General features: G+C 43.2%; 1 protein-coding gene across 10 annotated transcripts in view; it reads left to right on the top strand.

The window, feature by feature from the left end:
- LOC139480232 (potassium voltage-gated channel subfamily B member 2-like) overlaps positions 1 to 20,958 on the top strand; it is a 257,935-nt gene that overhangs the window by 135,426 nt on the left and 101,551 nt on the right. Inside the window, exon 1 of one of the 10 annotated variants that reach the window (XM_071263272.1) lies at positions 4,917 to 4,990. The exons of 6 other annotated variants lie outside the window; for them this stretch is intronic. Coding sequence is in view for 2 of the 4 variants with exons in the window: in XM_071263263.1 (XP_071119364.1) it covers positions 17,303 to 17,346 (44 nt within the window). In the remaining 2 variants the exon portion in view is untranslated. Of the gene's footprint in view, positions 1 to 4,916; positions 4,991 to 10,327; positions 10,396 to 17,257; positions 17,347 to 20,958 lie in introns of those variants that run through there. 3 more of the 10 variants (XM_071263265.1, XM_071263263.1, XM_071263266.1) reach the window with 3 other exon arrangements.

Here is a 20,958-nt window from a genome sequence, read left to right as displayed (position 1 = left end):
ACACAGTCACAGATACACAGACACATGGACACAGATACACAGTCACAGATACACTTACACACGGACACAGATACACTTACACACTGACACAGATACACAGTCACAGATACACTTACACACGGACACGGATACACAGTCACAGATACACTTACACACGGACACAGATACACAGTCACAGATACACTTACACACGGACACGGATACACAGTCACAGATACACTTACACACGGACACAGATACACAGTCACAGATACACAGTCACAGATACACTTACACACGGACACAGATGCACAGTCACAGATACACTTACACACGGACACAGATACACAGTCACAGATACACTTACACACGGACACAGATACACAGTCACAGATTCACTTACACACGGACACAGATACACAGTCACAGATACACTTACACACGGACACAGATACACAGTCACAGATACACTTACACACGGACACAGATACACAGTCACAGATACACTTACACACGGACACAGATACACAGTCACAGATACACTTACACACGGACACAAATACACAGTCACAGATACACTTACACACGGACACAAATACACAGTCACAGATACACTTACACACGGACACCGTGTGTAAGTGTATCTGTGTCCGTGTCCGTGTCCGTGTGTAAGTGTATCTGTGTCCGTGTCCGTGTCCGTAGGCCATAACAACATCAGGAACCATTCTGCCACACACACACACACACACACACACACACACACACACACACACACACACACACACACACACACACACACACACACACACACACACACACACACACACACACGTCGCTATATAGGTGCATCTTCAACGCGATGACATTCTGCACATTCAAAATGGTTACATATTCCAGGAAAAAAGACCCAGGACACATGAGTCGGTTTTTCTAATATCCAATAATTACCACGGCGGTAGACATCATGAATGGTTTGACATCCACGTCGGACATTAAATCGGTTGGGACATGTGGGTAGCCTAGTGGTGTAAGTGTTCACTCGTCACGCTTAAGGCCCGAGTTCAATTCCCACCTGGAAAACAACGCGGAAAGCCAATTTCTGGTTTCCCTCGACGTGATATTACTGGAATATTTCTAAACACGGCATAAATCCATACTCTCTTACTAACTCGACTGTCTCACAGCCTTATACAGTAATAGCAGCAGAATTCCGTTTTTCCGTGTACACTTACACACGGACACGGATACACAGTCACAGATACACTTACACACGGACACAGATACACAGTCACAGATACACTTACACACGGACACGGATACACAGTCACAGATACACTTACACACGGACACAGATACATAGTCACAGATACACAGTCACAGATACACTTACACACGGACACAAATACACAGTCACAGATACACTTACACACGGACACAGATGCACAGTCACAGATACACTTACACACGGACACAGATACACAGTCACAGATACACTTACACACGGACACGGATACACAGTCACAGATACACTTACACACAGATACACAGTCACAGATACACTTACACACGGACACAAATACACAGTCACAGATACACTTACACACGGACACAAATACACAGTCACAGATACACTTACACACGGACACAGATACACAGTCACAGATACACTTACACACGGACACGGATACACAGTCACAGATACACTTACACACAGATACACAGTCACAGATACACTTACACACGGACACAAATACACAGTCACAGATACACTTACACACGGACACAAATACACAGTCACAGATACACTTACACACGGACACAGATACACAGTCACAGATACACTTACACACGGACACAGATACACAGTCACAGATACACTTACACACGGACACAGATGCACAGTCACAGATACACAGTCACAGATACACTTACACACGGACAGAGATACACAGTCACAGATACACTTACACACGGACACAAATACACAGTCACAGATACACTTACACACGGACACAGATACACAGTCACAGATACACTTACACACGGACACAGATACACAGTCACAGATACACTTACACACGGACACAGATACACGGTCACAGATACACTTACACACGGACAGAGATACACAGTCACAGATACACTTACACACGGACACAGATACACAGTCACAGATACACTTACACACGGACACAGATACACAGACACAGATACACTTACACACGGACACAGATACACAGTCACAGATACACTTACACACGGACACAGATACACAGTCACAGATACACTTACACACGCACACAGATACACAGTCACAGATACACTTACACACGGACACAGATACACAGTCACAGATGCACTTACACACGGACACAGATACACAGTCACAGATACACCTTCACACGGACACAGATACACAGTCACAGATACACTTACACACGGACACAGATACACAGTCACAGATACACTTACACACGCATACACAGTCACAGATACACTTACACACGGACAAAGATACACAGTCACAGATACACAGTCACAGATACACTTACACACGGACACAGATACACAGTCACAGATACACCTACACACGGACAGATACACAGTCACAGATACACTTACACACGCACACAGATACACAGTCACAGATACACTTACACACGGACACAAATACACGGACACAGGCATACGGACACAGATACACATACACACGGACACAGATACACTTACACACGGACACAGATACACATACACACGGACACAGATACACTGGCACACGGACACAGACACGGATACACAGACACACGGACACACAGACACACAGACACAGATACACAGACACACGGACACACAGACACACAGACACACGGACACATATACACAGACACGGATACACAGTCACACGGACACACAGACACACGGACATGGATACACAGACACACGGACACATATACACAGACACACGGACACGGATACAAAGACACACGGACGCATATACACAGGTACAGACAGACAGACAGTTTATTCAGTAGAAAGGCCATAGGCCACTGATACAGACAATGTTTGATTACATGAACTACGCATGCCAATGAAGAAATCGATTTACGTTTATCTTAGCCGTTGACACAGACACACGGACACACAGATACACTGGCACAGACACACGGACACACAAATACACTGACACAGACACACGGACACACTGACACATACACACGGACACACAGATACACTGACACAGACACACGGACACACAGATACACTGACACAGACACACGGACACACAGATACACTGACACAGACACACGGACACACAGATACACTGACACAGACACACAAATACACTGACACAGACACACGGACACACAAATACACTGACACAGACACACGGACACACAGATACACTGACACAGACACACGGATACACTGACACAGACACACGGACACACAGATACACTGACACAGACACAGGGACACACTGACACATACACACGGACACACAGATACACTGACACAGACACACGGATACACTGACACAGACACACGGACACACAGATACACTGACACAGACACAGGGACACACTGACACATACACACGGACACACAGATACACTGACACAGACACACGGACACACAAATACACTGACACAGACACAGGGAAACACTGACACATACACACGGACACACAGATACACTGACACAGACACACGGACACACAGATACACTGACACAGACACACGGACACACAGATACACTGACACAGACACACGGACACACAGATACACTGACACAGACACACAAATACACTGACACAGACACACAGATACACAGACACACGGACACACAAATACACTGACACAGACACACGGACACACTGACACATACACACGGACACACAGATACACTGACACAGACACACGGACACACAGATACACTGACACAGACACACGGACACACAGATACACTGACACAGACACACAAATACACTGACACAGACACACGGACACACTGACACAGATACACTGACACAGACACACAAATACATTGACACAGACACACGGACACACAGATATACTGACACAGACACATGGACACACTGACATCGTACCAAAGGTGCATATACACATGTACACACAGAGACACACACATATATATGTTCACAGACACACATACACACAGACACACACGGGCGAACACACTTGAACCTTGAACTCATGACATTAGACAATGTCCACCGTTTTGTAACTTTTTTCTACTCACGTACAACGTAACACTATATATGTCGTGAATCATGTTTGGTACAAAACCACATGGGGTATTGCTTTAATTTGATTATAAATACGTGTGGAATATATTACACTAAATCAATCACTGTCGTTGTGGTCGTTAACTACGACGTCAGTGGAGGTCACGCATACTGCAACCTCGACCTTCACCGCTCCTACTGCGACCAGTAAAGCGTGACAAGATGCTGGTGTAATTACTGACGAGATTTGAGGTGATCAGCTAAAGCCGAGCCATGGTTAGCGGACCTCATGATTGTTCCAGCACAAAACAGAGCCATTGTCATTGTGTCGACATGCTTGGTCGTATCAGGTGACTCGACGGTGCTAACACATGTATATTCTGGTCCGACAAACATGAACAGTTGGTTGCGCCTATTCACCACGCCCGACAGTAATACCCCTGGGAATACATAGCTGCAACGAAACCCGTATTAACGTTGACGGTAACGCTGTTGTTTAGAGCGTTGACGTTTTCAACAAGGAGTGGTGGTCGTTCAATCAGTCTCATGTAATATGCATATGTAGCGGGATTAAACGATCCTAGGGGAGCTGACGACCTAGTGCCAAGTGTTGGAACAACGAGTATACAATACTGAAGTCTGATAGAACATGACGATTGATCATTGTGTTTATGGGCAGTGTCCTAGAAAACTACGTTGTGTTCGCAATGGCTGTACCCAGTTCATAGGCTAGTCAGACCTGGCGACCCTATACCCCTACAGCAGGTATGTATTCAGCTTAACAACATTACAGAAAAGTAGTATCGTTGTCACTATCACACTATCTATAACATGAGGGGACACGGGTGGCCCAGTCGTCTAAGGCGCCGCGATTCGCTGTGCAGAGTTGCGTCCCTTGGACACGCCAGAAACCTATGATTGTGGGTTCGAATCCCAATGTTTCAATGTTTGTCAGCACCATACCCGTGCTCGTGGGTTTCACCGAAGTGGTAAACGTCTGAGACCTGCATCACTTCGGGCTTTCCTCCCACATTAAGCTGACACGCCGTGATATGACTGAAATACTGTTAAAAGCTGCGTTAAACCAAACTCACCCACTCACTATAACATGAATATGATCTGTCATAATTTTAACGATGTGCAATTGGAGTGTGTATGGTTTTACGACGCTTTTAGCAATATTCCAGTAATCTCACGGCGGGGGACACCGGAAATGGGCTTCACACATTGTACCCATGTCGGGAATCGAACCCGGGTCTTGTCATGGCCGCAATTGGAAACATAAAGTACGGTATGAGACACAACAGCGGTTTTAAGAATGTGTAAAGAGTCAATCTTAAGAGGAACCTACATAATGTATTGCTGGTGTTATTCTCATGGGAACGGGTCAGACAAAGGGGATCAGTGCAAATATGGCCTAACTGCAAATTGGTTATCTCCCTCGTGTGTTGTATATCGTCGCTGTTCGATCAGTCTCCCGGTTTGGCGTATAGCCCAACCAATCATTTAGCCAAATCGCCCCAACACACCTGTCCTACTCGTTTGTCTAAAGCAGGGATCGTATTTGGTTACTTTGGCCGCCGTCTGACATACACACCGAGGACTCTCCAGCCCTATCGTTCCCTCTCCTTCTCTCTACATCACGGGTTTCCATACTCGGACATTCCATACGGACAATAAAATCGGCATATTTCCGGACTAGTAGCCACACACACAAACACACGTGCATGCACGTCGTTGTATAAGTGCAATAATCTTGGATGCGACCTTAAACTCATTTCAACTCACCCCACCTGTCAAAGAGGCACCACACACAGACGCACTCATATTTTTGTTTCTGTAAGTGTGTTTTGCACGCATTCCTACGTGTGTACAGTGTTTTCATATTGTGTTGAGACCGGTCACCATCCCCTTGATGTAAACAATCCGCTTTAAAAGTCATACATTTTTCAAGATAAGCTGATCATAGAGACATCATCGCTGCGGGAGGTCGGTACCTCAACACACTGGGGCTCTTACAATGTACCCTTTCAACAGCCCCCATCACGATGCAATGCTGTTGTTTGTTTGTTGTTTAACGCCGCACTCAGCAATATTCCAGCTGAGTCTGTAAATAACCGAGTCTGGACCAGAGAATCCTGTGACTGACATCATGAGCATCGATCCACGCAATTTGGATACGATGACATGGATCAACCAAGTCAGCGAGCCTGACCACCTGATCCCGTTAGTCGCCTCTTGGACAAGCATAGTCGCCTTTTACGGCAAGCATGGATTGCTGAAGACCCATTCTACACCTGGCTCTTCACGGGTCACGATGCAATGCAGTCTCGAGGCCTCGTGTTAGTGTTACATGCAAGTGAAATGTTGTTTTTTGTGTTTCATTGACTAACTTTTATTTACACTGATGTACTAGCATTTTGTCAGCAGTGAGTATTTGTCTAACCGGTACGACAAACAATTACTAAACCCGAATTCTTCCTGACGCCATATACACCATGTGCGTGTTTGCGTTTTCAGTTTGACCGACCTTGACTTTTATGGGATCGTTATGGGGTCGTGAGAAGAAGCAATTTATGCCTTGTCACGATGTCTATCTGAGTACTAAGCGCCCATGATAAGGATATTTACTACATTTCAAATGTTAATGAAGTCGTGACACATTGACGTAAAAGTAGAGCTGATGTAAGAGTAGAGAGACCTAATTTGCATTGTTTCAGCCTTGTTCTGTTTTGATAACGTTTGTAATGTTTTGGTCAAGTCAAATTTACAACTGTAAATTTGCTCGTCAGTGTATATTTTTATGCTGCTGTAGAAAAATAATAGTTTATCGGACACTTTTTTTCTAAAAATGGGACGGCTGTAGGAATAAAGACCCAGGACACATGGGTGGGTTTTTCTAATATCCAATAATTACCACGGCGGTAGACATCATGAATGGTTTGACATCCACGTTGGACATTAACTCTTTTGGTTGTGACATGTGGGTAGCCTAGTGGTGTAAGTGTTCGCTCGTCACGCTTAAGGCCCGAGTTCAATTCCCATCTGAAAAACAACGCGGTAAGCCCATTTCTGGTTTCCCTCGACGTGATATTACTGGAATATTTCTAAACACGACATAAATCCATACTCTCTTACTATCTCGACTGTCTCACAGCCTTATACAGTAATAGCAGCAGAATTCCGTTTTTCCTCTTCAAAGTCAAACATTTGTTGAGAGTATACACCAGTGATTGACTTTGACCAGCTTGAGGCCGTGTCACTAGTTTCTAGGACTGGTCTCCGGGGTGCGCTACGCCGATTACATTCCGTCAGCTCTAGGTAAACTTCAATGAATATTGATGAACGATCATTGCGAGTCCCCCGGCCATGAATTGGCCCCATACTTGCGCTTGTATTTGCTTCCAAACTGGGACATGGAGCGTTAGTGAATAGCCTCGTGCCCTAATGGTAAACGTTCAATCATTACATCTGTCATGCGTCATAAGCCTCGGTGTAAGAACTAAAAAAAGATGTTACGTACACTGAACTAACACTGACAAATGAGTGAGTGAGTGAGTTGGGTTTAACACAGCTTTTAACAGTATTCCAGTTATATCGCGGCGTGTCAGCTTAATGTGGGAGGAAAGCCGGAAGTGATGCAGGTCCCAGACGTTTACCACTTCGGTGAAACCCACGAGCACGGGCATGGTACTGACAAACCTAGAAACATAATCTGGGCGAACCGGGATTCGAACCCACAATCATAGGTTTCTGGCGTGCCCAAGGGACGCAACTCTGCACAGCGAATCGCGGCGCCTTAGACGACTGGGCCACCCGTGCCCCCTACTGACAAATGAAGCAGATATAAAACGCTACCGCTGGAGAACAACTAGTGCGATTATCCGATGAAACAGATTCCATATGCCGTAAAATAACATAACGTAACGTAACATAACAGTTCACTGAAAATCAGTGATAACACCAGGTGTTCACAAAAAGGATGTTCCTTACATTTGAAGGAGATTTATTCTGCACGGGGAGTTAATATATAAAAATGTTTATTTGTTGTTTGTCATTTTTTTTGTTAAAGGGGCGCAGTTATTGCATAAAAGGAAATGCAGTTACCATCTGACGAACCCGTGACGATCCGGGTTAGAATAGCTCTTCACCAACCCATGCTTGTCGTAAGAGGCGACTAACGGGATCGTTTGGTCCAGCCCGCTGACTTGGTTGATGCATGTCTTCGTGTCCCAATTGCGTGGATCGTGGTGGGAGTTATCAAAATAAAATACTTGTCCCCGAAAAGTTTTGGAAAAAAATAATTATGCAACAGATTGTTGAAAAAAAGAAATTGCCGTCCACAAAAATTACATTCTTGCAGGGTGTTTTTCTTGGAAAAAATGCAGGCATACTTTTAAAAAAGAAAAGAATATCTGGTAGCTGCTAAAATATCTACTCTCGATACAAAAGGATGCCAAAAGCCCTATGGAACCGCCCATGTGATATTATGAGAGGGAGCGGCCTCAAATGGTATCGAAAAAATCAATTGTCCCCTTATATTCTTGAAGAAATATTTGTATTGTTTTAGCAAAATGAAATTACCTGCCACAAAAATGACATTGTTGAAATATGGTTTTTTTTTAGAAAAAAATATTTTGCCTCATAGTTTTATTTTAAGAAAATACCTTTTCTAAAAGGTTGTTTAAAAAATGAATAAAAATAGCTCTTGCTTCATTAAGACCTTGAATAGCTGTGTGGTTGTCGATATGCGTCGCCTGCAGTTGTACAGGCAGAGTCTCTGTCTTCGGCGCTCTGTCTGAATACACTTAGCGTAAACCCCATTAATAATTACCACGCTTTAACAACATAGTTAGGAATACGGTACCATTTTTTATTCGTCGGTAATATCTCACCATGGTTATCTAAACTCACCTACCTGTCCTCCGTCCACCACTGTCTGTCTTCGTGTGTAACCTTCGCCCTATCAACTGCTGGAATGATGAAACTGGTCTTGTGAAAGAGCTGATGAAAACTTGTTTGCATTATTCTTGGTAGTTTTGTGAGCAGCACAAAAATTGACGAGAAGACATGATATTATATTTTGAATTCTCATAATATTTGTGGTGACTGGAAATCGTCTTTGATTTGCCTGATACTGTGATTATGAAATTATCATTGCTTGATGTCTGTGCATTGATAACTTGTTCATAAATATATTGATCAAAAATAATTTATTTATGTTATTTCATTTTAACTCTTCAGTTCTCTATAAGAAATAGAGATATTCATTCATTCGTGCGTTCGTTCGTTCGTTCGTCCATCCATTCATTATATATTTGGTTGTAGTAATTTCCTGATAGTTAAGTGAGATTTTGCAGCTTTGTTTGCAGATAGTACATTGAAATTTGATATTGTGTAGCACAGTGACTCAACATAAACTGTTTTTGGTATGTTAAGTACATATTTATACGAAAATATATGGATGTCCTTTTTTATCAAAAAGGGTCCTCCATCCTTGTGAACAAAGTGACCCGTTACGTAATGCTGATTTGTGAATTGGTCAGGATGACCCGTGTTTGTTGAATGTGCGTCATCTACCAATAGTGAGATTGGCCATGGGACGTTTAATCGTCATTAAATCGTCATTGAGGTTCGGTCATAAATTGGTCACAAGAACTTCGACGCACATGCCTGACCCACTGCACGTGCATGTGACGTCATATTAACATTGTCATAGGCGTACAGCATCAACACGATGACGTCACGTTCTCAGGGTATAAGAATGGACTATTGGAGCTCTGTTGGCATTTGTGTTGGAGATGTTCAAGGAAGACGGTCGCGTCAGCCTCTGTGATCAAGAGGTGAGACTGGAATAGCTCCCCCGGGGGCAGGTGGTTGCTGGAGACACACGTGCCCCGCGGGACGTTGTCGGAGTCACCAAGGGTGGGGGAAACATCACATAGCACCCAAAATGAGGATTTTGACGTCACAGCCGTGGGCGACAGATCTTGTAGATGACCCACATCATTATTTGTTTCTATAACGAGAGATGAGGGATTCGCCGTGTTTGGTGTGAGAGTCGCTGAAGAGGAAGAAAGTTGTTGTTGATGTTGTGGTCGAGGATACCCGTCGCTGTGGATGAAGTGAGCCGAGGAATTTACGATTATGCAGCTGTTTCCACTGATACGGTAATATTTAACACAGTAATCTGCTGTTTCGCTTTCACGTTAATCCTGGCCTTCCATTCAAACACGGTAGAACGCCTTCCCCTTTAACCGATTGAACCCCCCCTCCCCTCCGGCTTAAACCTGGTTGAATAATGTCCCTTTTCATCCTGTGAATCTCTCTCTTTCAAACCGGTTGACGATCACCCCTGTTGAGCCAGTTGTCCACATCCACTGTAAACCCCACGCCACCCCACACCACCCCACTCCACTCCACCCCACCCAACCTATAAAACGGTTGACTACTTCTTTAATTCCAGTCAAACACCATATCTTAAACCGGTTCATCATCTACACATTAAACCAAAAAAACAGCCATCTGCCCTTAAACCCGGTCAACCTCCTCTCCTATAAATCAGATGACCACCCCCACTTTAAGCCGAGATTGAACAGTCACTCTTTAGACCAGTTGAACACTTACCTTTAAACGCGCATAACTACCTCCTCTTTAAACCACTTGACTTTGACTCTTTTAATTGGTTGACTACCTCCCTTCAAATAAAATCAACACTCTCCTCTTTAATTCTGTTAAAATACTCCCCTTTAAACCCGATGCACCTCCTCCATTTTAAACCGGTTGACCACACTCGCCTTTAAACCGGCTGACACACGCCCACCCTCTTTAAAGTCGGTCAACCACGATTCCCCAACCTATACGATTAACCGCATCCCCGTTGAACACGAATGACCAGCATCCTCTTAACTCGCCAACCTCCTCCTGATTCCAGCCCTAGCCCAAGAAGAGTTAACAAAAACATTACAAAACGTAGACCATCGCAGCCCTCACGGTATTGTTAACTCAAGGCTGTTGCACATTTGGATGACAGAAATAAATACCTTCAAAGCTATATATTGAAAATTCCGAACATAACATTATGTGAACCACAAATGGAGTCACTTTGTGACTGTCTTTCTGCACCATCCCGTGTTACAGCACAAAGATGCAACTGCACAGCCCCGAATCAATACCTGCTTGCCTGCGCTTCTTTAGATCGAAGATAAATTAAATGAAGTATTTTCTGCATTGCATTAAGCCGACAGCCTTTTACGGCTGGTAACTTTTAATCTAAATGTTTTTATTTCAACATCCAACGCTCAAAACAACCTTTCGGTTCCCCAACTAGAGGATCTGACTGAAAGACAGTTGATTGAGATTTGAAACGAGGCGATAGTGTGAGTGCGGTTCGCTTGCTAGTATCACTCAACGTTACTTCGCTGTTGTGATAAGGCAGGAATAAAACTATTTGTTCAACTCATAATGAAATAAATCATCAGCGACTCGTAAATTGAAATGAAATATTCCAATCTCGTCGCGTATGGATAATTTGATTAAAGGTGTTATCAAAAGATGATTTCGAATGGTACCAGAGCTTGAATATTGATTATTTTCACATAACGTCAAACGAAAGGGTAATTTTTATGTGTTATTTGATTCCGGCCAATATAAAGTGATACGTGGCAGCATGTTAGGGGCAGCCCCGTCGTTCAACGACAAAGCTAACGTCTACTACTACTACTACTACTACTACTACTACTACTACTGGGATCGGGTGGTCGCTGACTTGGTAGATGCACATCATTGTATCCCAACTGCGGCGCCCAGACTCGATTATTTACAGACCGCCGTCATATAGCTTGAATATTTCTGAGTGCGGCGTTAAACAACTAACAAACAAACAAACAAACAAACAAAACTATTACTACATTGATGATGATGATGATGATGATGATGATGATGATGATGGTGAGTATATCGATACTGCTCTAAATCGATTTACTGAATCATGCTTAAAGCGCAACATCATTATTTCCCAGGCCATTGGATCAGTGGGCACTTAAATTCAATTCTCAGGTCCTGGGGAGTATGAACCTAAGCTGTCGTATGAGGGGTTCCAAGGTTTACAATATGTGAGATTCTCCACCTACCGGGTACCCATTCCCTTCTGGGTAAACAGGCGTATGTCGAACGAAGTCGCGACACCACATATAACCTTGGTTCCCTTGTTGTAGACTATTGGTAGGGCCGAAACCAAGAAACACGCAGGACTCATAAGGTCGAACGCGGTCACCCATCCATCCACTCTCCTATTTCCTGTCACGTGTGGCGTTGGGGTAGCCTAGTGGTTAAAGCGTTCGCTCGTCACGCCGAAGACACGGGTTCGGTTCCCCTCATGGATAACAATTTGTGAAGCCTATTTCTGGTCTCCCCCGGGTCATTTGGCTGGAATATCACTAAAAGCGGCACAAAACCACACTCCTGTCACGTGTAGCACCGTCAGTGATGTAATATCTGATATTAAACTTTAAGGTAGTCAGCAAGCGCTCATTCAAAGTGCTACTTTACGACAAAACGGGGCTTAAATTATTGTATTTTTCTAAGCATTGCAGGGTTTTCTGCCTGTAAGTTTTTGTTTCGCGTGATAGGTTTAATCAAGGAGTCGTATTGGTAGTTATAACACTGGTGTCATGTGCAAAAAGAGATTTCCATTGTAACGCATTGAAGTCACGTGTTACTGTAGGTCTTCCAGCCTTTGGGTATTGCTCGATGGCGTCCTTTTACAATTTTATGTTATATACATTTTATATATAGAAGAAGACCGTTTGCCACTATCAAAATCCAGGAACCGAAGCGTCATATGGTCAGCTTTCAGTGTATATATGTACACATGCACGTGCACTGTTCATCGGTTGTCATGGTACTTCAGTTCCTCCTTATAGTGCAGGCACCGAACTCATTACCGCAAAGTACCAAAATGTGAAGAAACTTTAAATCCTGAGTGCCCTACAAGTTTATAGTATATTGATACAAATCTGCATACGTCATGTCTAATTTCCCTTTGTCGGAGTTCCTGGTTAAATCGGTTTCCTTGGGATCGCAATTGTCATTTATTCCAATAAACTCTTCTCGCAAGAAGCACGCAAACGTAAGAGTGTCAGTTTCCCTTCAACTTAGTATTCCCTTCGGTGTTTAATCTACTGAACAAAAAAAGTAAGGGATCATGAATATTTTGGGGGATATGTTTTCTCTAAAAAATAATTTGTTCAGCATGCTTTGTAAGATACATATTTATATTTTTTTACAAATAGACCGACCGATACACACTGATCCTTGTTGACCCATACAATTTATTTTAAACAATTGTTGAAGTTCAATCCAGGGCCGTTCACACAGAGATCTTAGTTCCACGATTATCGTGCATCTTCGTGCATCTAAGTTAAAGTATTTGAGTTACGACTTCCGTACGTCCATGTCTTACAATATGTTAGTGACGACTAACGTACGTCCCTGTGAGACCAAATATGAGTTACGGCATACCTACGTCTCCGTAAGACAATGTGTGAGTTACGACTTGCGTACTTTCCTGTCAGACAATATGTGAGATACGGCTTATGTACACCCACGTTAGACAATATAAGAGTTACGCCTTACGTATATCTACGTTAGAAAATATGTGAGTTATGACTTACGCACATCCCTGTTAAACAATATATGAGTTCCGGCTCACGTACTTCCCTGTCAGACAACATGTGAGTTCCGGCTCACGTACTTCCCTGTCAGACAACATGTGAGTTCCGGCTCACGTACTTCCCTGTCAGACAACATGTGAGTTACGACTTACATACTTCCCTGTCAGACAATATGTGAGTTACGACTTACATACGTCCCTGTCAGACAATATGTGAGTTACGACTTACATACATCCCTGTCAGACAATATGTGAGTTACGACTTACTTACTTCCCTGTCAGACAATATGTGAGTTACGACTTACATACGTCCCTGTCAGACAATATGTGAGTTACGACTTACATACATCCCTGTCAGACAATATGTGAGTTACGACTTACATACTTCCCTGTCAGACAATATGTGAGTTACGACTTACATACTTCCCTGTCAGACAATATGTGAGTTACGACTTACATACATCCCTGTCAGACAATGTGTGAGTTACGACTTACGTACGTCCCTCTCAGACAATATGCGAGTTACGACTTACATACTTCCCTGTCAGACAACATGTGAGATACGGCTTATGTACACCCACGTTAGACAATATGAGAGTTACGCCTTACGTATATCTACGTTAGAAAATATGTGAGTTACGACTTACGCACATCCCTGTTAGACAATATGTGAGTTACGTACGCCTCTCTATAGGTACGGGTGCTACGATAGTCGTGGCCCTTCAACATGATGAAAACGCTTTACCAAGTAATGGTATTTTTGTATATTCCATTTGAAACCGAAGCCCCGAGCTTTCTAATCAATATGTTCTATAACTTCTTGAACCATGATGTTAGATAGAATATGTACAGATCTCCAGGGCTGCCCTTGTGGACGTATTTATACAGTTCCTCTAACCCCACTGTAATTGGATCCAGTATGGAATCCCATTTTACTTCTAGATTCATTTTAGAGTACCATTTGTGATTTGTCTGGATCAAACCGACCTTGTGCTGCGCATCAGCAGTCTTCCCTGGGATGTGGCTGTCAGTTGGTCCAGCAGCATCTCGCCTGTACCGAGATGAGTGTCCACGGGGCCTCCATTGATAAACTTGTCTGCACAGAGACGCCACCTAATCCGGGGATCGGGAAACCTCAGTATATGGCTCTTTTGGTATTATGTTGTTTCCGAGTAAGGTTTTGTCGATACTATGGTGTGTTTCCGAGTAAGGTTTTGTCGATACTATGGTGTGTTTCCGAGTAAGGTTTTGTCGATACTATGGTGTGTTTCCGAGTAAGGTTTTGTCGATACTATGCTGTGTTTCCGAGCGGATTTTGTCGATACTATGGTGTGTTTCCGAGTAAGGTTTTGTCGATACTATGATGTGTTTCCGAGTAAGGTTTTGTCGATACTATGATGTGTTTCAAAGTAAGGTTTTGTCGATACTTTGTTGTGTTTCAGAGTAAGGTTTTGTCGATCCTATGGTGTGTTTCCGGGTAAGGTTTTGTCGATACTATGGTGTGTTTCCGGGTAAGGTTTTGTCGATACTATGGTGTGTTTCCGAGTAAGGTTTTGTCGATACTATGGTGTGTTTCCGGGTAAGGTTTTGTCGATACTATGGTGTTTCCGAGTAAGGTTTTGTCGATACTATGCTGTGTTTCCGAGCGGATTTTGTCGATACTATGTAGTGTTTCCGAGTAAGGTTTTGTCGATACTATGGTGTGTTTCCGAGCGGATTTTGTCGATACTATGTAGTGTTTCCGGGTAAGGTTTTGTCGATACTATGTAGTGTTTCCGAGTAAGGTTTTGTCGATAGTATGGTGCGTTTCCGAGCGGATTTTGTCGATACTATGGTGTGTTTCCGAGCGGATTTTGTCGATACTATGTAGTGTTTCCGAGTAAGGTTTTGTCGATACTATGGTGTGTTTCCGAGTAAGGTTTTGTCGATACTATGCTGTGTTTCCGAGCGGATTTTGTCGATACTATGGTGTGTTTCCGAGTAAGGTTTGTCGATACTATGGTGTGTTTCCGGGTAAGGTTTTGTCGATACTATGGTGTGTTTCCGGGTAAGGTTTTGTCGATACTATGGTGTGTTTCCGAGTAAGGTTTTGTCGATACTATGCTGTGTTTCCGAGCGGATTTTGTCGATACTATGTAGTGTTTCCGAGTAAGGTTTTGTCGATACTATGCTGTGTTTCCGAGTAATGTTTTGTCGATACTATATAGTGTTTCCGAGTTTTGGGTTCTGTTAATACGATATGTTGTGTATCCGAGTACGGGCGATGGACTCAACGCAACGCAGCACAGCGAATCCCCCCACCCCACCCCTCTCCCCCTTGTACAAACCAGCATAAAGAATCGTCACGGTCAGCCGGAAAGGCTAGCTCACCTAGATGCAGTTGTCAAAGTACAGACACTACACTGAATAGACATGACGCATCAGTACTGGAATAGTCTCATGTTAAGTGTACATGAAGTGTAACATGTCCCAGACATGCTAAGATTGATACCAAGTCAGTGCAGAGTGGGGAACACGGGCCTAAACCCTACAGCTGAACCCTGCGCCTGGCGGAGGAACCACTTGTAGAATTACTTCCTGTTTGCAAGGAGAGGACGAGATCGCCCGGCCCGGCCAATGTAAATTAAAAATCGATTCCTGGCTATGGCGAAGCAAGAGGGGGTCTCTCCAATGCTGTGGAAAGTCGATATTCAGACATTAGTGTACACACATTTTAGTCTTCTCTCTCCTCTTTATCTGAGCAGCGTGTAGTCTGATGCTTCGTGTGTGTCGGAGGCAAGGCGTGGTACTGTCTCCAATAAAAGGACCGCCATCACCGCCTGCGATTCAAAGAAGCAGAGGAGCTAAGTGTCAGTATCGAATCCTGTATTAGAGGGTCAAGTTTTAAACCGTTGCTGCTCAGACTGATCGATTATGGCTGAAACACCAGAGCTGACAACGTCGTGGTAGCTGTCGTCGTGGGAGTCCCCTGGCGAGGCAACGCCCATTTACGCTGCTGTTTTTGAAACCATCGTTGAAAAACTGTTCCAGAATATCAGACATCCAAACTATCACATTGGAACCCTTCTGAAGACTTTGTCAGTGCTTGCTGTCCAGAAACCTAGGATTTATCTCCCTGGCCTATGACTGAAGGCTGTGGCCTGAGTGGTCAAGGCTGACCAGTGACAAGAATCAATAAGCCGCGACGTAAAGCACCATGTGAACACAGCCAATTTGACACAATTAATATTGACACTTGTTTCATCGTGTAGCAGAAGAGAAGGGTCCGATCGGCTCTCTACGCATGCCCAACAACGACCAGCCACACCGCCCTTGACGGCAGTGACTTGGACCTACTTCCTTTCTCAGGAGATTGCATGTCTACAACGTCGTCCACGACTTCCTCTACGATCATGTGATTCTGCATGACGCAAGACCTCAAGGACGCCGTGCCCCCTTGTCGCGAGTGGTAAGAACGGACGCGGGACACACGACCAGGACTGCACAGACAGTTGACGTCTATGACCGGACTGGACAGTTGTACATATTTTACTGAATGTCGGTGTAAACTGTAAGGTTATTGTTAAAACCCTTATCAACCACAAGTTCATGATGGCCATGATTTCCTAAATATGTTTTGCATGTCTTGTTTGGATAAGATTGCGTAGCCGGTATGTTCCATCATTCTGCGCCATATGCAACATCTGCAAACATATAGGCATTGTAATTCAACATGTTTTCAGAATATGGAGACGTGTTTTTGCGTCTATTCAAATCAGCTGCGTTTTTAACATGGTGTTCAGGCTTGATGTCATGTATCGGTATTCTTCTCCGGACAATGCAGCTCAATATACGTCACGTCACGCCATGACGTTCAGATGTCGTTCAGCTTTACAATGCTCAACCAGAGTCCATCAGTTTGTAATCGTGTTATTCTGTAGCTTGAATGAGGTAATATTCCTTGTATAAACATAACTCGTCGTTTTTTAGTACATTTCATCTAGCCTTTTATAGTATGGAATATTGATCGACCCTTGCATCTATCGTCAGCGTCAAGAGTTCAGTGGAATGCGGGCGTATCAGCTCCTCTGTTGGTTGGCTATATTTATTTCTTCGTTAAATTGCTTTTTCTTCGTTCAGCTATGAGACCGGGCTTATAAATTGCTTCTTTTATAGATCTTTATTGGTAAATCGTTTTGATAGCTCCGAACATTCTGGTATTTTTGCGTGTATAACTATTTGGTTTTATGCTTCATAAATTGGTTGTTATTTGGTACAGTTAAGTGAAACATACATTGCTGTACTCGTTGGACCCCGTTGTTGTAGTTTCCGGTTAGCTTAGAGATTTGCTTGGGTCGAAATAAAAATACGGATATATTTGCATTGTTTAATATTGCTTTATTTTATATGGTGGTTCATTTGGAAGAACTATATGCTTGTTCTATTTAAAGTGCAGGTATCTATTTGTTTTATATTAACCTGTGTATGTACTTACTTGATTCAGAAGGGCGGTGGGTGGCCTTGTGGTTTAAGCGTTCGCTCGTCACGCCGAAGGCCCGGGTTCTATTTCCAATATAGGTACAATGTGTGAAACCCAGTTCTGATATCCCCCAGCGCAATAGTGCTTGAATATTACTTCAAAGAGGCGGACGGGGCGGTCGGGTAGACTAGTGGTTGAAGCGTTCGCTCGTCACGCCGAAGACCCGGGTTCGATTCCCGACATGTGAAGCCCATTTCTGGTGTTCCCCACCGTGATATTGCAGGAATATTGCTAAAAGCAGCGTAAAACCATACTCACTCACTCAATTGTGTCGGAGAAGTTGCTTCTTTGTTGGTGTTTGTCGTACCGTTGCATGTTTCTTTTCATGTAAGACCGCCTCCGTGGTTTAGTGGTAGAGTGTCCGTCCGTAGAGTGGAAGATCCGGGGTTCGATCTCCGTAAAAAGATGCTGTTGTTGTTACCCTGTCTGGCGCTCGGCACTAGGGGGCTAAAACAAGGACTGGTCGGCTCGGAGTCGGTATACTGTGTCTCATGTTAAACTGCGGCATGGTATCTCAGTGGGCTAGCACTATAAATCGGCATCAGTCCGGACTAGTACAAGCAGCCGCAGACACACACGTACATGCACGTCACTATATAAGTGCAATAATCTTGGACGCGACGTTAAACAACATTTCATCTCACCTTATTCATATAAGACGGACAAAGAGAAACAAACTTTCAATAATATCTGATTGCAACTTTAGCCACCAGTCGTATCTGTCGAAAACAGACAATGGCCTTTAATTTAATATGAGAGTAACATTTTTGAGACTGTGTTTTAAATGATTCAAGGAAGGCTAATAGTTTTTTCGTTAAAGATCACAGAAGCACGGGAAAGGGTTTTGTTTAGTAAACAACCCATCACTTTGTGGTGTGTAGGACAAAGTGTGTGGTGTCCCGTACGTTTGGCCTTTGTTGTGGTGTCACGTAAGGACTGATAGTGCCTCTGGGTTTAGACTGTATCATAACAACCCCAGGGGTATGGGACACCCGGTGCTTATAAATCCTTATGTAACGTTTTAGTCAGATTGAACTAAATCAGAATATACAGACAGATGTTTTGACTGGAAAATCAGCGGGAGACAACCCATTCAATGCTTCCGTTTCCATGGTTTCTGGGTTTCGTCAAATATTTGGATTTTTTCCTCGGAATATATGGAACCGCCTAGATATATTTTGTGTTTTCCGCAGGATGTGAAATTTTCGTCATAAAATATGCGATAATCTTAAATATTTAAGCTGTTCGTCAAATTGTCAAGTTTACGCCAAATGAATGGAGTTTTCAGCAATAAGTGGGATGTTCGTTAAACATATGATGTTTTCTTGAAACATATATTAATAGGTTTTCGTCAAAATGTTGGGTGTTCGTCAAATGAATGGGGGTCAATCCATTTGGTTTTCGTTGAAAATATTTTGGTTTTCGCCAAAGTAAATATATTTGGATTTGAAACTGATTATATGATTATGTTTTACTTTACCTTTGGAGAGTCACATTGTCATGTGTCGACTACAGCTGGCGCCGACTGTTTTTGTTTTTCGCATGTTTATTTTTATCGTCATTAATAATCATACTTGCGCTGTTCTAAAATAGACTGCCGAGCAAAAACAAAATATGCATCCATATTTGATGGGTGCCAAACATGAAACATACAAGATATGGTTATTCGATGTATTTGATACGGGTATCATGATTGTGTTTATGACCTAACGTCTGCAGTGATTTTGGCGACTGTTTTCAGCGTAGTAATTTTTTCATAACGTTTGTAATGTTTGACCAAAGTGTATACTTTATCTGACCGGGGGAGGCAAGTTACGTAGGTTTCTAAGATTCCCTCGGATGGGCAGGGGGGAGGTGATGTTGGGGATGGTGGTGGTGGTGGCTGTGGGAAGGGTGAGGGATATATGGATGAGTGAGAATAAATACAATTAGTCACTAGATACAGATTATCGATGATCGATCTACAAGAGCTTGCCCCTCCTGCCTTGTTGTCGTCTACAACAGATTCACGACTGATTGTACAGTTACATAGCGTTGTGACGTCACTAGAATTTCGTGCCTGGCGTTATGTCAGACCAATAAATTAATGGTTGTACACGTCGCTCTGTTCAACCTCAGCGCTTTAAAGTGAGCGCACCTACTTCATAATCCCAGAATAAGCGACTAGGGCCTGTAATAGTTTCTCCCATACTTTTACTCTTATTTTTGCTATCAACATTTGAATAGTTCCCGTGTGATGTTTACAATATGTTGTGTGTTGTTTCACACAGATTTCAGGGCTAAATTATTAAATTGACCTGTGTTCAAAAGCAAAGTATTCTTTGTTTACTGATAAATATGTCTTTAGATTTGTTCTACTTGTAATGAGTGTGTTGAGATTGCTGTTATCATTTTAAGTCTTTACTTTAGTGCCCGTGTATACTTGGTCTTCACGAAAAGGTCTTTTGTCGATTTGAACGTGAGGGTTTGTTTATATAATCATTGTTAACGTGAGAGTCTGTTTGTATGTTATCGGTCTTCACGTAAAGGTATGTATTTATT

Source organism: Haliotis cracherodii, unplaced genomic scaffold (genome assembly GCF_022045235.1).
Source record: "Haliotis cracherodii isolate W230 unplaced genomic scaffold, xgHalCrac1.p SCAF_4, whole genome shotgun sequence".
In the NCBI taxonomy this organism is placed as follows: domain Eukaryota; kingdom Metazoa; phylum Mollusca; class Gastropoda; order Lepetellida; family Haliotidae; genus Haliotis; species Haliotis cracherodii.
The sequence above is the reverse complement of the archived record's forward strand: the minus strand, read 5'-3'. Positions and strand labels throughout refer to the sequence as shown.